The 17,486-nt window shown below is 40.6% G+C and overlaps 1 protein-coding gene across 6 annotated transcripts in view; it reads right to left on the bottom strand.

Annotated features, from left to right (window-relative positions):
* Positions 1-3,971: 3,971 nt before the first annotated feature.
* Positions 3,972-17,486, bottom strand: part of plch1 (phospholipase C, eta 1) — a 62,968-nt gene continuing 49,453 nt past the window's right edge. For 3 of the 6 annotated variants that reach the window (XM_067508381.1, XM_067508382.1, XM_067508379.1), the window contains 11 exons: positions 15,889-15,983; positions 13,472-13,569; positions 13,148-13,327; positions 12,286-12,393; positions 11,135-11,259; positions 10,912-10,996; positions 10,160-10,306; positions 9,670-9,749; positions 9,463-9,522; positions 8,545-8,932; positions 3,972-7,775 (listed from right to left, as the gene is read on the bottom strand). In XM_067508381.1, the coding sequence (XP_067364482.1) occupies positions 5,110-7,775; positions 8,545-8,932; positions 9,463-9,522; positions 9,670-9,749; positions 10,160-10,306; positions 10,912-10,996; positions 11,135-11,259; positions 12,286-12,393; positions 13,148-13,327; positions 13,472-13,569; positions 15,889-15,983 (4,032 nt within the window). In that variant the 3' untranslated portion in view covers positions 3,972-5,109. Of the gene's footprint in view, positions 7,776-8,140; positions 8,169-8,544; positions 8,933-9,462; positions 9,523-9,669; positions 9,750-10,159; positions 10,307-10,911; positions 10,997-11,134; positions 11,260-12,285; positions 12,394-13,147; positions 13,328-13,471; positions 13,570-15,888; positions 15,984-17,486 lie in introns of all 6 variants that reach the window. The other 3 variants (XM_067508384.1, XM_067508383.1, XM_067508380.1) reach the window with 3 other exon arrangements.

Genomic DNA, 17,486 nt, shown 5'->3' with positions numbered 1-17,486 from the left:
TTTGCTCCAAACCAATTTTAGGTACTGTTTTTACTAGTACTTTTTTTAATACTACTACTAGTAGTACTGTTTGCAATACATTCTTTTCTTAGTGGACTTTGTTGTACTTTTTTAGTTTAAGTACATTTTTGGAATGAAGTTTATTATGCAGTAAGGCAGTAATTCAAAACACACTGCCAACTTAACAAAGGACTTCAACGAAGCGAAAAGGGGAAAGGCTTGAGGCTGATCAAGGCCATCACCAGACCCAGTAACCCATTTTAACAGGTATTTTACCTGAGAAAAGTGAGGAAATCAGAGCACCGTTGAATGATATAATACTTCCATCTAGTGGTCTTTATTAAGTACTTCCAATGTGTGCACTCTAGAGAGCATCCACAAATTTGAAAATTCAAGTTAGTTAGTTAGTTACAAGTCACATAGTTAAACTATCTGGCCATCAGGTGTTTCTTAGTATTTTTCTCTGGCCTAAAAGAATAATGACACATTTTGGAGCAAAAATGCACAACAATAAACCATAACTACAGGCAAGAATTGCAAGGCAATGTAAGCAGGGACAAAAGAAGGATACAGGTACCACAGAGTACAAAGCTGATCCCAAAAGCTGTCTGCTGGAACCAACAAGACCAGACTGATGAACGTCCAACTCAGTTCTGAGTTGTTGGCTCATACCAAGAACACAGTTGTCATAAATATAATAATAAAATTGAATAAAAGTTTTCTATTGCATATAACAAACTGTTATATTACTGATTTCTTACCACAGGTGTTTGACGGTAGCAAAGAAACACCACAAACACAGCTGGTGCCACAGCTGCTGTAGTCAGAGTAATGGCCAAAGTTTCATTAAATGAAAGAAAATCCAGATGACGAGATACACAGGAAGTTTGTTCATCATTGGGCCAGAACTCTAATGGACAACGGTCACATTGAAGGGAACCATGAAAAGAAAAGAAGGCGATGAAAATTAAATTAAAACAAAATACAAAGGAGAAATTAACAAACATAAGTATTTGCAATTTTGTGGAACTGTTTCCTCACCAGATTTGTTACTAATCTCCCCATCAGCACATTGAATACAGTCAAAGCAGCAGACTGGTTCCCCTTTCCTGTTGGCCATCCTGGTTCCTGGGGGGCAGCTCTCACTGCACACTGACACAGGCGCCTAAATGAAAAATAATATAATTATTTTAATATAATTTTTTAACATTCATTTTAAAAGGAGTGTGATAGTAACTAAAATGTAATAACTTAATACCTGATTGGTTCCTGTGTTCCACTGAAAAGCTGATTTATTAAGCTGGATGTCAAAACTTCAACATGACCAACCAAAACAAGTTGCAGTGTCCCCTCAGGATTGTTCTGCCAGTTGACAAGATTGTTGTTGTTTATTCTTAAGATTATGATGATAATTATGGTTGGCTCTGTGGGATTGAGGTTTTTGGGAGAGGTGCAAGTGGAGAAGTTGTTTCCAGGAGGGTTGTCACTGTTGGGGCAGGAGAGAAGGCTGTGGAGGGCGTGGGCTGCAGCATAAACAGCAAGGTAGACATTATATGACACAGGATTCTGCACTGCCTCCAGAGACTCTGTGCCTCCACAGAGGGAGGACGAGGAAGAGGAAGATGAAAAAAACGTTGATTCATATGATTCTGTAGTTTCAGGACTGCATCCAAACTCAGTTTCCCAGAATTCTCATAAGAATTTGTAATTAGGGCAAAGATTTGGGTGCAAACTTCTGGGATAACTTTCAAATCCAGGTGTTGAACTTTGCGATTTTACGACGTTTCAGGAGGCTGTTCACTTTAGTGAGAGGTTTGGTACTTTCAAAAAATCAATACAATAGGGTTTTTTTTGCCTCTCCATCAGCTCCACTGGTAAAAAATTATAATTTTGAAGTGTTTAAAACAGGTTGTATGGTGGTGTATGGTGGTAGCACCACCACCTCCCAGCTAGGAGGTCCCTGGTTTCAAACCCTAGCTGTGGCCTCTCTGTGTGCATTTTGCATACTGTCCATGTGCTTGTGTAGGTTTCCTTCAGGTACACTAGTTTCCTCCCATAGTCCACAGACTGTGGTTAGGTTAATTTGTGACTCTAGATTGCCTGTAGGTGTGAATGGTCTGTGCGTAACTCTTTGTTTTTACCTTGTGATAGACTGAAGACCTGTTCAAGGGGGAACCAACTTTTCACCCAATGACAGGTTGATGGATGGATATTAATTTTAATATATAATCGCTTCCCCATGTGTAACTGGGTTTCAACTTCTTCAACTTTGCTTTGTCCACAAGCTATTAGCTTCTTCCTAAAGCTAGAATATGCAACTTAAGCTCGCACTAGTTTGAAGCTCCATATCAGTCCACTCTGCGCTAAGCAGCCCTTTCTCTACATGCTATCCTGTGATATTCTACGGTCTGTTATGCTTCGACAGACTCTGAACTGAATTGTACTAGTCATTGTCAAATAAGAATGCTGAAAATCTTACAGCTCAACCTGAAATCATTTAAATTCACTGACTGCTTAAAAGGGTATGCCAGTGGCAATATGTTTGGCTGATTTCACAGAAGAGTCCAAATCTGTTTATACACACCAACCTCACTGTCGGTCAGTGTTGGGCTATCGGGGAGCATCCATCAACCAAGTTTTAAAAAAATGGTGATGGTGTCTGTGGGAGGCAGTGGCACAAGGACGTCTGGTTTCTGATAGAGGAGCCAGGAGAATGATTGCTGTGGCTTGGGTGTGTGGCAAGCCAGGGATGAAGACTAATGCATGGATGCATGGTGGACCAAAGATAAGGCCAATCCCTAGACGTAGTTGCTTCTCAATAAACTTAAATGTCTACACGGACCTACGCAAAGAAGGGAATTAGTGGTAAGTGTAGGTCACAAAGGCTCACAGAGGCATCGTTGTGCACACTTCTCAAGTCCTAACAATGTGTGTGCAGAGGTGCATGCCAATGAGCTGATTCGTTAATGTCATGGGGTTGGGAGACGGGATTGAAACAGAAAGGAAACGAAAACAACAACAAAAAATGAAGAAACAGAAACAAAAACTGAGAAGCTAGAGGAGCTATATAAAGACCTGTGTTGTTCTCATTCTCTCCATTTAACAACTTGTGGTAATTAGCTTCAGGTGGGGTAACTTTACTACTATACTGGTTAGCTAATTGTGACACTGCCCCCCCCACCCCCCAACTCTGGTTGTGGGAGAGGCATGGCATGACCTTGGGTCAGGATAATGGTGTCTGCAAAGTGCTTAAAATTAGTCACTTTGCTTTTTTATCTCATTAAGATCTCGGCATGGTGGAGTTGTTGGGGTATCTTTGGCAGGTGGTTTAGCATCTGTCCATTCATTTCCCCACCAGGAGCCAGTTTCGTTTTTGTGGAAAGGAAGGACACGGACATTGTATAAGGTTACTTCAAAGTACTGTCAATCAAGTTATTCACTCCTCCTTTCTATTTTCACCCTTCTGCAACATACTATTGTAAAATAGGAGAAAATAAATCTGAAATATCTGTTTCATGTAATATTCACCTTTTGTTTCTTTGTCACCCACCTTCTCCTGTGCCAATTGTGCATGTGAATACATTTTTCCACCATGGTAGGTCTTCACACTATGTATAAAATAGCTTTGACGTTTGTCCAGAAAATTTGATTACCACATATTATTGTCAGTCCACCAGAAATCTGTAATTGTAATTGTATTTATTGTGAATTTTATAAATTACAAAAAACTTAATAAAGTGTGGATTGTAAACACAATGGGGAATTGTTTTTCCAGAGACACAGGTGTGTTCTTTATCAGTTCTGTGCAGTACTATTATTCATTTCATAAGCAATTACACCCCATTATGTTTAAGCTGTCATATGGGGAAAAGTTGAGACTATTGTTTTGACTTAATAATTGATATATTTTGAGCTCGATCATGTTTCACTATGTAGCACTTTGAGTAAAAAAGGGGTAAACATATTTTGTTCAAATCACATTTTAATATTTTATTGCATTGGTAGGAAAATGCTCACAGTCCTCAGATGAGCAACAATACAAAGAAAAAAGGATGGTGTAACACTGAAACAATAATTTAAAAAACCTGCAACTTTGCCACCCTCCCCTCCTGGCCCTGTGTAGTTGTCACTCGTTTTTTTTTTTCATTCCATTAAGTTATACAAAATAAAATAACCAGAGCCAGCAAGAGATTATGTCTGTATCAAAGCAATTATAAAAATAAAAACCTTTAAAGACCACATCTTAAATCCCCCAAATCCTCAATCATCTCTTCAAATTCTAGAAATCATAGAAAGCAACAAGTCCAATGGACATTTATTCACTGTATTGCACTCAATACAAGCAAGCTTATATCCCCCATTGTATCCAATGCAACTATGTGATCTGTGCAAATGCTGTCGGGCGATGCAACATGTATTGTATAAACTGGTGCATAGTCATGCTTGACATGTTCACAAGTAACATGCACAAACATAAAGTACAGTTAGAGCTGGTTCTCAACAAAAATCCACATTGAAATAAAAACAATGACTGGATTATTTACACATTACACAGATAAAGAAATGCCACTGAAAAGGGAAGACTTACATTTGAGCTTTGAAAAGTTGGACCCAATCTATTAAAAGTTGCTGTTTCATTGTACTAAACATTCAAATGATACAAAGAAAGATATTGCCTCTCTGCTTAAAATCCAATTCTTTTTTGCTTCATAGTAAATGTATACAGTTTGGACAGTACATCACAGGGACAAAGATAACAAGAATCTGTACAATTAGTCTGGGAAGCCGTTGGGAGGGAATCAAAGTTCCCAAGTACAGTACATTTACACATTAAGCAGAATATAGACAATACACTGCCAGACTAGAAAGACCAATCACTATTGAATAGTGGACATTTCATACAGGAAAGTCATGCTGTCTTATCCAACCAGGGACTGTGTGTGATGTTTAAGTGACATTTTACAGACTATATCTCTTTCTAGAAAAGGCCCAGAATAAGATTTATTTAATCTCATAAGGGAATCTATCGGCCTGTAAGCATGGGAACAAATAACAGATAGTATTTATTTATTCTCTGCCTTTTATGGTCAACCCTTAATTTGAACAGAACTACAGTCTGAGCAGAAAGTAGACCTCTGGCTCTGACGCAGACTGGGAGGAGTTTGCAGGTGGAACAGAGTCATCTGTATAGTACCGATCTCCATAATGATCCCTGTTTCCATAAAGTAATGAAGTGCAAGCTCCTTCAGGATGTCCTCTGTCCTCCAGCTGACCAAGGTAACCTGCTATGTAAGAACCAGTGGAGTGCCTGTTAGGGAGTGGATTCTGTGAGGCTGGTTTATTCCTCAATACCACCCCACCAGTGCTGGCTGTATTATTGACCACCACACCTGCCCGTGGCTTAAGTGCTTCTTGCTGTCGTTCACGGGCACGGCTGTTGATGTGACGTACTCGGCTTTGGCTCCGAGAGGATAGGCGGCGTGTAAGGAGAGGAGGGGAATCCTCTGTATCTCTGGGAACAACAGGCGATGTACTTGTTGCCGGCGGCTGTGATGGAGGGGAGTTTGCTACCTGACACAACTTAGGAGACTGAGGTCTACCTCCGTCACTGTCATCTCCCTCCAGACTGACCAGCTTTCGTAGCTGTTCTGTAAGTGGATCACTAGATTGTGATTGGAAAGGTAAATCTCCCATGGTGCTTATCCTCTTTTGCTTCCTCATATGGGGTGTGATGAAACTGCGACTAATTATGTGATATTTGCTTTGAAAGTTGCATGATATGTCCTCAGAGGTCAGATCTCCGAGGGACTTGGACTTACATGGGCTGGTGACTACAGAGTCTGTGGTAGTAGACTGTAAACAAGTTGATAAAAGCCCTAAATTTGACTGTACTAATACTCTATTTTCAGTCTGTGAAGTGTGGCTAGTATTGACAGAAGAAACCTTTTGGTTCCACGACTTTTTCAGGTTGGGTGATTGTGTTTGATTTTGGCTGTGTGGCTGGGTGTTTGGAGGACCTGAACACGTGGATGGGGGTGTAGTGCAGTCATAGTCCAGGTGGCTGACCATTGCATTACAGTCTGAAGAAGGGGAATATAAACCTCTATCTCTACAGATATTTACAGCAGATTGACCAGGGAGGCTTTCAAATGAGGACAAATCATTATGGAAACACGTCGCTTGCTCCCTCTGCATTTGTTTACACCCTGGTCTGTCTTGATGATACCTGTTTAGGATCTGGCTTCCACTACAGCTCCTTTGTTGTATATATGAACTGCTGAACTCTCTGCTGTCATTAAGGGCTGTAGAATTGCTCTGAGGAATGGCGTAGCTCTTTTGGTGCAGCGGACTAGGGATAGAAGGTCTAGAGTTTATTGGTCTATGGAGTGATGAAGGCTCACTGGACAGCTGATGGGAAGGTTGATTTATTGGGGAGGGACACTGCGAAAATGCTACATGAGATGGTTGTGAGGGATGCTGCTGAGAATCCCGGTATGAAAAAGGCTGTTTAAATTGAAAGCAGTTAGGAGTGGACTCGTGGTTTTGGTAAATAGCATGCCGTTTGGTTGGACTTATGAGCCCCCCCCATTGGCTGCCATGTTTTGGAAAGGTCAGCACCTTTTCCAAAGGATCCTCATCAACATTTATTTCCACTTCTCCAAAGGCATCTCCAGTTGGGTCATGGAGAAACTGGAAACAGCTGTCATATACAAAAGGGCTCATATACTTTTTAGAAGTACCCCACTCCCTCTCAGTTACTGGTCCTGGGGGATCATACACCTCCTCATACACCCTCTCCTCTGCCTCCTCATTTTCTTCAATCCTCCCTCTCCCCCTGCTCAAATCATCCCAGCCACCCTTGCCCATACCCTGAGCCACTTTTGCTGGAGATGATGCCAAACTATTTGAGGGTGTGTTCTCAAAAGTGTCTGCTTGAACATGGACTGTCTGTTTCCGCAGGTTGTACACTGAAACAGGCAACAGAACCTCTTCATCTAAAATGGTGTACACCTCCTCAAGCTCAGCAGTTTCTGGGCTGGAGAGGTGGGCTGGGGCAGGTAAATCTGCCTGGGAAATCCCACAAGAGATGATCTTATCATTCACATTACTTATCGAGGGCTTTTTAATTGAAGATTCTGTGTTAATTTTAGGAGGAGACCTTAAATTTTGCAGCGCTTTAGGGGTGGTAAGATGAAAGTTTGAGTCATGGGACGGATTGTATTCATAGGATAATGTTTTGACATTGTTTTCATCAGCAGTGCTTTCAAACTGACCAATCAAAGCAGAAATGGAGCTGCACGTGTCTTGCTCATTGCTTAAGGATACAGCATCAATGAGTCTGGAGATGGTGCTGTTATGCAAAGAGTTGGGACTCTTCACATCACAGTCCACACTGACAGGGGAAACGGGGGCCACAGAAAGGGGCACAGAGGAGGAGGATGAAGAGACTGAAGGTGCAACTGTGAATGTTGTGCAGTTTGATGTTGCATCTGGTTTATCTGCTCTATTCTGGCTAGGGGAGACCAAACAGTTTTTCTCTGTTCCTGTAGGGCTGATCTTTGATTTGTAGACTCTAGTGTCTTCTGACTGGTAATTAACATAGTCATCTTCCTTTTTGACTTCTCCTCCACCAATAACCAGGTAAGATGCCTCCCTTGATTGTTCAAATTCCTTATGTCTGTGTGTCTTAGAAGGGGAAGAGATGCTTGGTTCAACAGAAAAGGTTGACTCGATGAGAAGTTCCACAGAGGAAGATCTCGGCCTGTAACAAGCTCCTACGGAAACAGATATTTGAAAAAGATTAATAAAAACTTGCTTCTATACTACTATTTTATATTTTACACCAAGCCATCCAACAACCAAAAGACAACAGTGCAGCCAATACAAGGCAATTGCAATACACAAAAAAATGGATCACCAAATACAACTGTGAAGGGGAAGCTGGAAAATGAGGCTGTGGCATGTTTTCAAACACCATATTAGGAAAGAGATGATCAAATGGGTTTGGTTTGGCCAAATGGGATCAAATGACACAGCAATATAATTCTCAAAACACTTTCGAACAAAATACACTGGGTGGACGCAAAACTGGTATGTTTTTGAACGATGCAACCTTCAGAAAATAGGTATTTTCCATTACCTGCAGGAACATCCTAGTCAGTTCTCTACTATAAAGAAGCACAACAAATGAAGATGGGACAGAAAAGGCATGTTAACGCATTATGTATACTAGGCTGGACTGTCAGTTTACATGGCTAATGTACATGTACTTTGATTTTTGTAGCAGCATAAGTAAAGCAATGAAGAGAGATCACAACAACATACAACTACATTTATTAAATCAATTTACAACTTCTTTAGGACATATCAACCAAGGTGAATCTTATTTATGCTACAGTTAGTAATAGATATGATAATGATTTGTGAATATCACATGTGTGTTGCTCTAATTACACTAGAATGATGTAATTGGGGTGTAATTTGCATAATTCCATAAAATTTTCACATTCTATTCTTTGTTTGAGATGTCTGGAAAATACCCACCAATGACAGTGTCTGCACTCAAATCATGCTGCTCCTTGTCTGGGGAGCAGAGCGATAGTTGCCCTTGCAGAAGTCTGTCCAAGGGCATGGAGATAGGCCTGTGGATGAGGGGGCCTCTGGGCTGGAGATGTTTCTCCACCCCTCCTTCCCTTCTTGATACGCCCTCCCCTCCCGCTGCTACACCTGTGCCATTCTTTTGGTCTGATATCGAAGCCACAGACTCTGATAGCGCCATCTTAGTCTTTTTCCGTCCCTTTGCTGGGGCACTGGCTGTGCGCCGCAGCAGGTGATCACTGATGGAGCGTTTCCGAAGGCCACTGGAATTTGTATCCACAGAAGACTTAGAAGAACGGTTAAAAAACCCTCGGATGCCTCGCAGCTGATGACCCTGGGGACCGGAGGAACAACACAGGAAGGAAATAAGAAGAGGAAAAGATAGCAAATGTGAGAGGAAATGCACTTCTCAGAAACACAGCACATTTCTGACATGGACTGAAAAAAAAACAGTTTACACATTAAACATTAAAATTGAAATGTTATTTTTAATGAAGAGAATGAAAAAAATCTTACTGTAGTTAGTTTAAAGTAAATTCAACAACTGAACGCTTTTAAATACACTGCCTATAGATGGCAGCCTTACTCCTTAAATGACCACAACAAACAAGCAAGACGCCGTTGTGGCTTATGCATGCATGCTCACACTCCAATTTATTCTATATTTGTTTAACGATGAAACAACAGCAGTTACAATTGATGAGTTATGAATGAAAACTGGCCTTGTAAACAAACTGTATGACTGAGTGATTTAATGTCACACACAAACAAGTCATTGAAGATACGACTGACGGCAAACTTTACTTTTGCATCATGCATTATTGTTTCATGCACCACCACACAAAGCCTAGGGCGTCAGGATACCTTGTTAGATCCTAGAAAGTGCATTATGGTAAAGCTGGGATTCAGGACTAGTGGGCTCCACTAGAGAGACAAAGGATTGAAGGAGTATAGCTTCAATGGATTGGTGTGTTGAGGGAAACACATTCTTTTTGTTTACCTCCAAATACAAAAGAGGCTCACATGGGGAATGCTGGGCTAGAGTAAACGCCAAGATTATACCGTACTTACCTTCCCATAGACATCATGCACTGACACTTGAACAAAGATGGAAGCCTCAGTCAGCCCCTCCAAGTAAACATGTCGGTACCCTGTTACACATGAAGGGAGCAAACATGTGAGCAAGCGAAGAAGTCAAAGTAAGATACCAGCTGTCATCACACTGTTATATTGAGGTAGCTGCCTGGGGAGAGGGCATGAGGAGTTTCAGGACTGCTTTTAATAACCTAACAAGCCACAGGTGTTTTACCATAAAACAGATCAGAGAAATCATGGTTTACTAGACAGATGATAATGTGCCCTATAGTCATAGCACTGCAAAAAACACTTAAAGTGTGACTCTGTGTGAATCAGTCTATTTGTGTTAAATAGCAGAACTATAACAATTCTAACTGGTAGTGACAAACTGTGTCCCCTCTTAGGTTGATGTCACTCACATGATTACAAAAAAAAGTTAATGTTTTGTAAAACTGATGATAAGAACACTGAGAAATTCACAAACCAGGCATCAGGCTGCTAAAGGCAACAGTCCGTTGACCAATAAAGTCCCGCCCAATAGGGTCGTGGTCCCAAACGAGGAAACGCACCAAAGCCACCTCAGCCATATGAAGTGTAAAAGACAGAGTCTCCTCCCATACTGGATTAAAACCTGTTTAAAATATACAATATACACACATATTCCTATTAAAGCCCCATTATAAGCGCTTTTTAATCAGCATCTTCATAAACTCTCCCCCTCTCTCTCTCTTTATGTATATACAAGAAGGGAAAGTTGGAGATGGTGGTAGTAATGTGTCAAAGAATGTACTTAAAGGACCAATGTCATTTACATTAATGCTATAATAGTGTTTAGCTCCCAGGGTTTCATAACCTTTACCAGAGGAGGCTTCTCCCCTCCCGCTGCCGGGTGCCCTCATCTGTCGAGACATGTTAGGGGTAATAAAAGCAGACCCCTTTGTTCTGCTTCCTTTATGCCTCTAATAAATTAATCTGACTTTTGATCCTAACAGAACCCAAACTGCAGCATCTGTGGCAGTAATGGCATCGTTTCATCACTGCATTGTTTTTTTGTTAGTTCAAAGAAGAAACGTTAGCAGCACTTGTTATTTCACAGAGGTGAGATGGCATTGGATTGTATTGGCTTTTGCATTGACTCTTTATGCATAAGCTCATCTGGTCAAGTGAATAAAATGGTCAGTGAGAGGGGTTGAGCAGCACTGCGGTATTGTACAGGTTGACCTGCGTGTGACTCACCGTTGTCATCAACAACTCTTGTTTGTTCCTTGCAGCAATCAACTGGCAGACCAATGATCTCCACCTCGACAAATGGATCAATAATCTAATTGAGGAGAAAGTCAAACATAGTCAACTATACAGTATTATGGCATGTGTGTGTGTCAGTGAGACCAGATAGAGAGACCGAGAAAGACAGATGAAGAATATGGGCATGTAGGCATTTGTTTCAGTAGGTTTTTACCTCACCGCGGTCTCCGAGCATTGAGTCTGGTGGTTTGGGCAACTGCTGTCCGCTGATGATCTTTAGGATGAGCTGCTTTTTGGGGTAAGCTGGAAGTGGGTCATCACTGAATGGGTTGAATGAGCCTGGAGGGAATAACAGGTGGCAAAGCAATAACTTATATAATATATAGTTATCACTCAATACTAAAATCCCAAACATCTCTTATTCCTGTTTGAATGTATAGGAATAAACTTTCAGATTTTATTCTGACGCACATATTTACTTGAATGAATGATGTCACACCACAGACTGAAGTTTAAAGTCCAGTGTGTGTGGTTAAGGCATTTTGTTATTTTTTATTAAGCCAGACCATAGTCTTTCTGAAAGCTTAACCATGCACTGGAAGTATCTAACGATAATAAAGTTAATTATGCTGTAGTCACAAAACTGTATGTTGTAATGAAAGATCACATGCTTTAGCGTTAAGGAAATATGTGGAAATGTTTAACTAATTTATTTGGTATGAACATATTTGCAACTTGCCATTGACTCAGTACATAAATAAAGAAGGCAGAAACAATTGTTTCATGTGCAGAACCTTTGAGTCTGCATCCAGAAATACAACCTGAAGGAGGAAGTCATAAATGCATTCTCTGCATAAATGCCACAGTATTGTCTGGGCCCAAGCTTATGTCAGATGGACCAAAGACAGTGGTTACCGCTGCTACCTCACAGCTAGAAGGCTGCAGATTCATGTCCCCAACTGACTGTGGCTCTTGATGTTTTCCTTGTGCATAAATGGGTTTCCTCCAACAGTCCAACAACATGCATGTTAGGTTAACTGGGGTCTGAGTTTGAATGGTTGTCTGTCTGTGTATGTTTCTCTGTGTTGGCCTTGACATGGACTGGTGACCTTTCTAACTCAGGCATCTCGCCCAATAACAGCCGGCATCAACATGCTCCAGCCCTCTGTGACCCTAAACAGGATAAGTAGTTACAGATAATAAATGGGAGGATGACTTGCACATTAGTTTTTGTGTGTGTGTGTGTGTGTGTCTGTGTGTGTGTGTGTGTGTGTGTGTGTGTGTGTGTGTGTGTGTGTGTGTGTGTGTGTGTGTGTGTGTGTGTGTGTGTGTGTGTGTGTGTGTGTGTGTGTGTGCAGTCTGTACCTTTACACATAGGGGGAGGCTTGAGGACGTACCCACTACCACCATTCACCATGAATTTGGCTCTGTTGAGTTGCATCATCCTGCCCTCAGTCTGGTAGTTTAGAGCAACTGAAGAAAAACAAATTAGAACAAACTTTTTTTAGTTAGCATGTGTCACTTAACCTTCACCCACATGCAGTACACCACCTACAAATTCAGTTACCATCCAGATGTGGTGTTGTTTGCTCAAACTCTTAAAATCATGGCCCAGATCATATAAGGAATAGATTGTCATTTCTTTTTGCATCAAATGAGCCATTTTGGTTTAGTCATCCATTCAATTATATATGCAGCCTTTGTGTTTATACAACCTTGAAAATGTTATTAGAGAAAAAGATGTGAAAGGAAACAAGCAAGGAAATGGAAACAAAAATTACACAGTTGCTCCAGTTTAGACTCCAGTATTTGTTTGTCTCTTTTTTAAATGTATTTTCTACTTTGTTTTTATTTTTGTATACCTGAAAATAATGATTTTCTTGAAATTAAGAGACCAGAATAAATTTAACAGGAAAATAAAAATAAAAAGAAATGTCTGGGATTTCATCATGGATTTCTGATTTTTTCTACACAGATACAAATATATTATTTTATATTAGCTTTACTCATTATTGCATTTTATGCTTCTCAACACAAATTCCTTACAAATAAACCCACAGACACTCAGTCACAAACACACATTTGCACAGGCCACAGATGAAGTCTGTTTGTGCCCATGTTATGCAGTGTCAGTTAATGTATGATGACAAATCTGTGACTTGATGTTTTCATTAACAGACAGACTCCATGCAGGTCAAAAGCTTAGAGAGACAGACAGCTGTCTTACCCAACTGACAGCCCACGTTCCAGTAGAACTGGGGGTTGAAGTTGGATGAGTCGATGCGATAGGCTGAAGGATAAATCCGTGACAGTTGTCTCTGGTTAAAAACCAGGAACTGTTCAGTTTTGTGATTGACCAGAGACTGAGCTCTGGTTTCACTGAATGACAGAACATCACCTGGAGTACCTGAAGAAAAGCATGGGTCAAGGTATGAGTTTTTGGGATTTAAGGCAAAGTGTAATTATATATATATATGTGTGTGTGTGTGTGTGTGTGTGTGTGTGTGAGAGAGAGAGAGAGAGAGAGAGGTAGAAAGATTTAGTGTTTCACCTTCATTCAAACACTCCTGTGAAGCTACAGAGTTGGTAAACACCACCAGGTTTGACAGATCTCTACTCAGTTTCATAGTCTTCCTCTTCCTTGCACCCCTAAAATAAATGGCAGATGGCAGAAGATAATTGTAAGAGAGGACAGAAAAGAGAGATTATGTATAGATGCCGACAGACATATGCACACATTCATTTCATTTTCAGCAGAAACAGTAAAGCATAGCAGGCAGGAGAGGACTGTCCATCAGAGAGGCAGCTTGGAAGCCACAGGAAAGAACATCAAAGGCAAAAAGCTTAGGAGGGACGAGAGCTCATGCGGTGCAGCAAGAATTGCACAGATTCCCGTTTGCAAATGTGCACACACAGCCAAGGCAGTCATTCAAACAGCCACTCAGACATGGATCTATGTTGTTACAGTTCCCAAGGACATGCATATATGGAACCAGGAACAAAGAAAGACAAAAGCATTATGCACAGAAAGCAGCTGAGGATAGAAAACACAGTTGAATTTTAATATTTATTAATTCAAAAAGATCAGGAAAAAGCAAACAAAGGGCTAAAACGGTCAAACTGTGTTCAAACTGCAAAAGACAACTGATTGTTTTTTCTCTTTTTTATTTGTGACTTGAAGAAATAACAGAGTGACTATAAAACTTCACAATGATGCTTGAAGAAAGGTGGAGGACAGTCCAGTGGTGGGATTGTGAAGTCGAATATTTGGGATGGAACAAACAAGTACTGTACATTTATTCCATGTTGAGTAACCATACTTGAGTATTTTTATTTTAAGACACTATGTACTACATTTTACACCTGTAGTTACTAGTACCTTATAGATTTACATTGATCTTAAAGAGAGATCATATTTCTCCTTCCTTAGCTTCTCTCCATTGGCTTCCCATAAAATCTAGAATATAATTCAAAACCCTGCTCCTTACAAACAAAGCTCTTAATGGTCAAGCTCCATCATATTTAAAAGATCTCATAGTATTTTATAGCCCGATTAGACCACTTTGATCCAAGAATGCAGGCCTACTTGTGGTTTCCAGAGTTTGCAAAAGTAGAATGGGAGTCAGAGCCTTTAGCTATCAAGCTCCTCTCCTGTGGAACCAGCTCCCAGTCCAGATTCGGGGGCAGACACCCTCTCTACTTTTAAGACTAAACCTGAACTAGCTCCTACTTAAGATGCTATAGGTTTGGAGTGTTGGGGGTCTCTCGCAAGTGCAATGAGCTCCTCTCCTCTTTCTCTATAAATTTTTTTGTCACTACTGCATGCTATTAATTTTGTGTCTTCTCTCTCCCGTAGTTGTCCCTTCTGTATCCCTCTCTCTGTCCCTTCCTGCAGGTGTCTCTGGCTTTGGAGCTGTGTGTTTCCAGTGTGCAGCTACTCGTCCTACCAACCTGAATGTTTTGTTGTTCTTTTCTTTTTTCTCTTAACCTTCCACTCACCTCAACCGGTCAAGCCAGATGGCCGCCCACCCTGAGCCTGGTACTGCTGGAGGTTTCTTCTGTTAAAGGGAGTTTTTCCTCTCCACTGTTGCCTATGACTTGCTCCAGGGGGAATTGTTGGGTTGCCTCTACATACTCGTGTAGTCTGAACTTTATTATGTAAAGTGCCTTGAGATGACTTTGTTGTGAATTCACTGACCAAGTACATCATTAAAATATTGCTCAGACTTGACATAAAGATTCTAATATAATGATATAAGTATATTAATATAATGATGTACAACTGGAGTCATTCTGCATTACAGGCACAATAGCTTTTGATGTTTTATGTGTAATGCCATAGTTTGTATACTGTGGTAATGCTACATGTGAAAAACAAATAATTTATTTTTAAAATGGCATTAATGTCTAAGCAAAGACTGCACATTAAAAACAAATCTCTAATATCCCTGACCGTATTTTTAAACAAGCACTGTGGAGCTTTTTTTTTCAGTTTCAGTTATGAGCCTCTGGAGCTAAATTACAACACCATATGTGATGCTTTTAGTCAGGGCCTCAATATCAATCATCCCAAGTCTGCTCTTTCCTTTGAGTTTTGCCCTGCAGAAATTTAGACTTGCTACGTTTAAAAGTCCAAAAGAAAAATCGGATTGAGCAGCAAGGCTTGCAGAGTGAACATAGTCTGAAAGATGGAGTAGGGGTGATAGTTTGCGCAGTTTTCATCTGAGAGAGTATTGATTTTAGGGGAGTGAATCAAAACCAATCAACATTTGCTCCTTTGCTGTCAGTGGTGGCTCCAGGCTTTAAGTTCATCATTCTTTCCCATACAAACATGAAATATAAAAGTTGCTGGAGAAGCTATTGTGTGGCACTGCCTCGGACTGTTTCATGCTCCCAGTAATCAGAAACTGTCCATGCTCTCAGGTGTCAGAGATTTCCCAGAGTTATGGGATACAGAGCAAAGGTCACCTGTTGAATTGTCCTCCAGCCTCCCTTCCTGACCGCTCCTGACCATCCTCCTCCTTGTCCACGCTTTGACATGACAGCCTAGATTTGGAGTGCCTCTGGAGAATGAACACACACACGAATATGGAATAAAGGTTTTCTTAATCGTTTTAAAACAGAAATGTATTGCATGTTTCCTTTCCTTTAATGACCATCCTAATAAATGTGTAAAACCCACCTTATTCATGGTTCAGCCTACACACAAAACTGTAGTTGGCAGTGGTTGCTTATCATGTGTCTTTAGTAAATTGTATGTGTTTCACAGAGGCTGCTGAGTGATTCATACAGAGCGCTATTATTGTAGTAGCAGTTTGAGTGTGTGTTTGTGCACATCTGTGGGTGTTTTAGGTAGAGCGTGTGTAATTATAGCAACTGTGCATTTGGTGTGTGTGTGTGTGTGTGTTTTTTTTTGTCCGTTTCTGAGAGAAGCAACGTTTCTATTAGAGTTAAAGTGAACTTGAGAAACGACCATGAGGGTTGCAGTAATTACAGGGTTTAGGATGCTTGCTAACAGACTACATGCGCCCTTGCAAGCACACACACACAAACACACACACACACACACACACACACACACACACAAACACACACGTGGGAGGATGCATAATATGCAGAGAGGGAGGCATTAAGTAACGAAGAGGGGATGTGAGTAAGTATAGAGAAGAGGGAAATAAGAAGTTAAAGAGAAGCAAATGGACAGAGGAAAATTGTCAGAGTGGGAGATATGGTTGAGAAATGGGGGAATATAGACAAAATGAAACAAAACTAACACATGCACACATACACATATACATATAGTGTAAACTGCACAATGCAGGTTTGATCTTATGCCATTAACAGCAAAAAACACCTCATCCACAGTACATGCACACATTTAGTGCTGCAAGTGTAAATATGTGTGTAACATAACCGCTCACTGCACTGATCTGCTGTGTGGAACTGGAAGCTATAAGTGTGATAGTCTGTATTATAATCCTGCTACCTACCACTTTACAGAGGACGCTTTGTGTTTGCCCTTTTTGCATGTATGATTTCTATTAAATGACCACAGCAGCTGCTTCAGTTTGGCTTCCCACGTGCCGAGTTTCCAATGTTTAAACACCACCAGTGGGGAACTGATAAGCTACACACAGCAAATCATAGTCTAACATAGAAACTAAAGACTCTCATGTAGACTGGAAGCAAGAAGAACCCACTGGCATTGCTCTGTCCTAATAATGAAAAAAAAAACAACAACATTAGCACTAAAAGTCAACCCATTACCCATTATCTCTTATTTTAATTGCTTTTTAAAAAGCGTGTGCGCCCTGCACTAAAAGCTCTGATGCACTAAGTCATCACTGATGTGTCATTGCTGACCTTTGACTATTTTCTGGTCTTTCAGTAGCTGTGAGGTTGATTGACCATGTTAAAATAATGGTGAAAGCTAGTGGATGAGATGATTTCTCCAATTTAGCGCTGGTTTTCCCCCATTCTACAAACGACACCAGACAACACCATTGAGTGTTTTAGACTGCTTTGTGTTTGAATAAGACAAAAGGAAAGAAGCTGGTTATTGTTCA

The sequence above is a fragment of the Channa argus genome, chromosome 6 (genome assembly GCF_033026475.1).
Source record: "Channa argus isolate prfri chromosome 6, Channa argus male v1.0, whole genome shotgun sequence".
NCBI classification, from domain to species: Eukaryota; Metazoa; Chordata; class Actinopteri; order Anabantiformes; family Channidae; genus Channa; species Channa argus.
The sequence above is the reverse complement of the archived record's forward strand: the minus strand, read 5'-3'. Positions and strand labels throughout refer to the sequence as shown.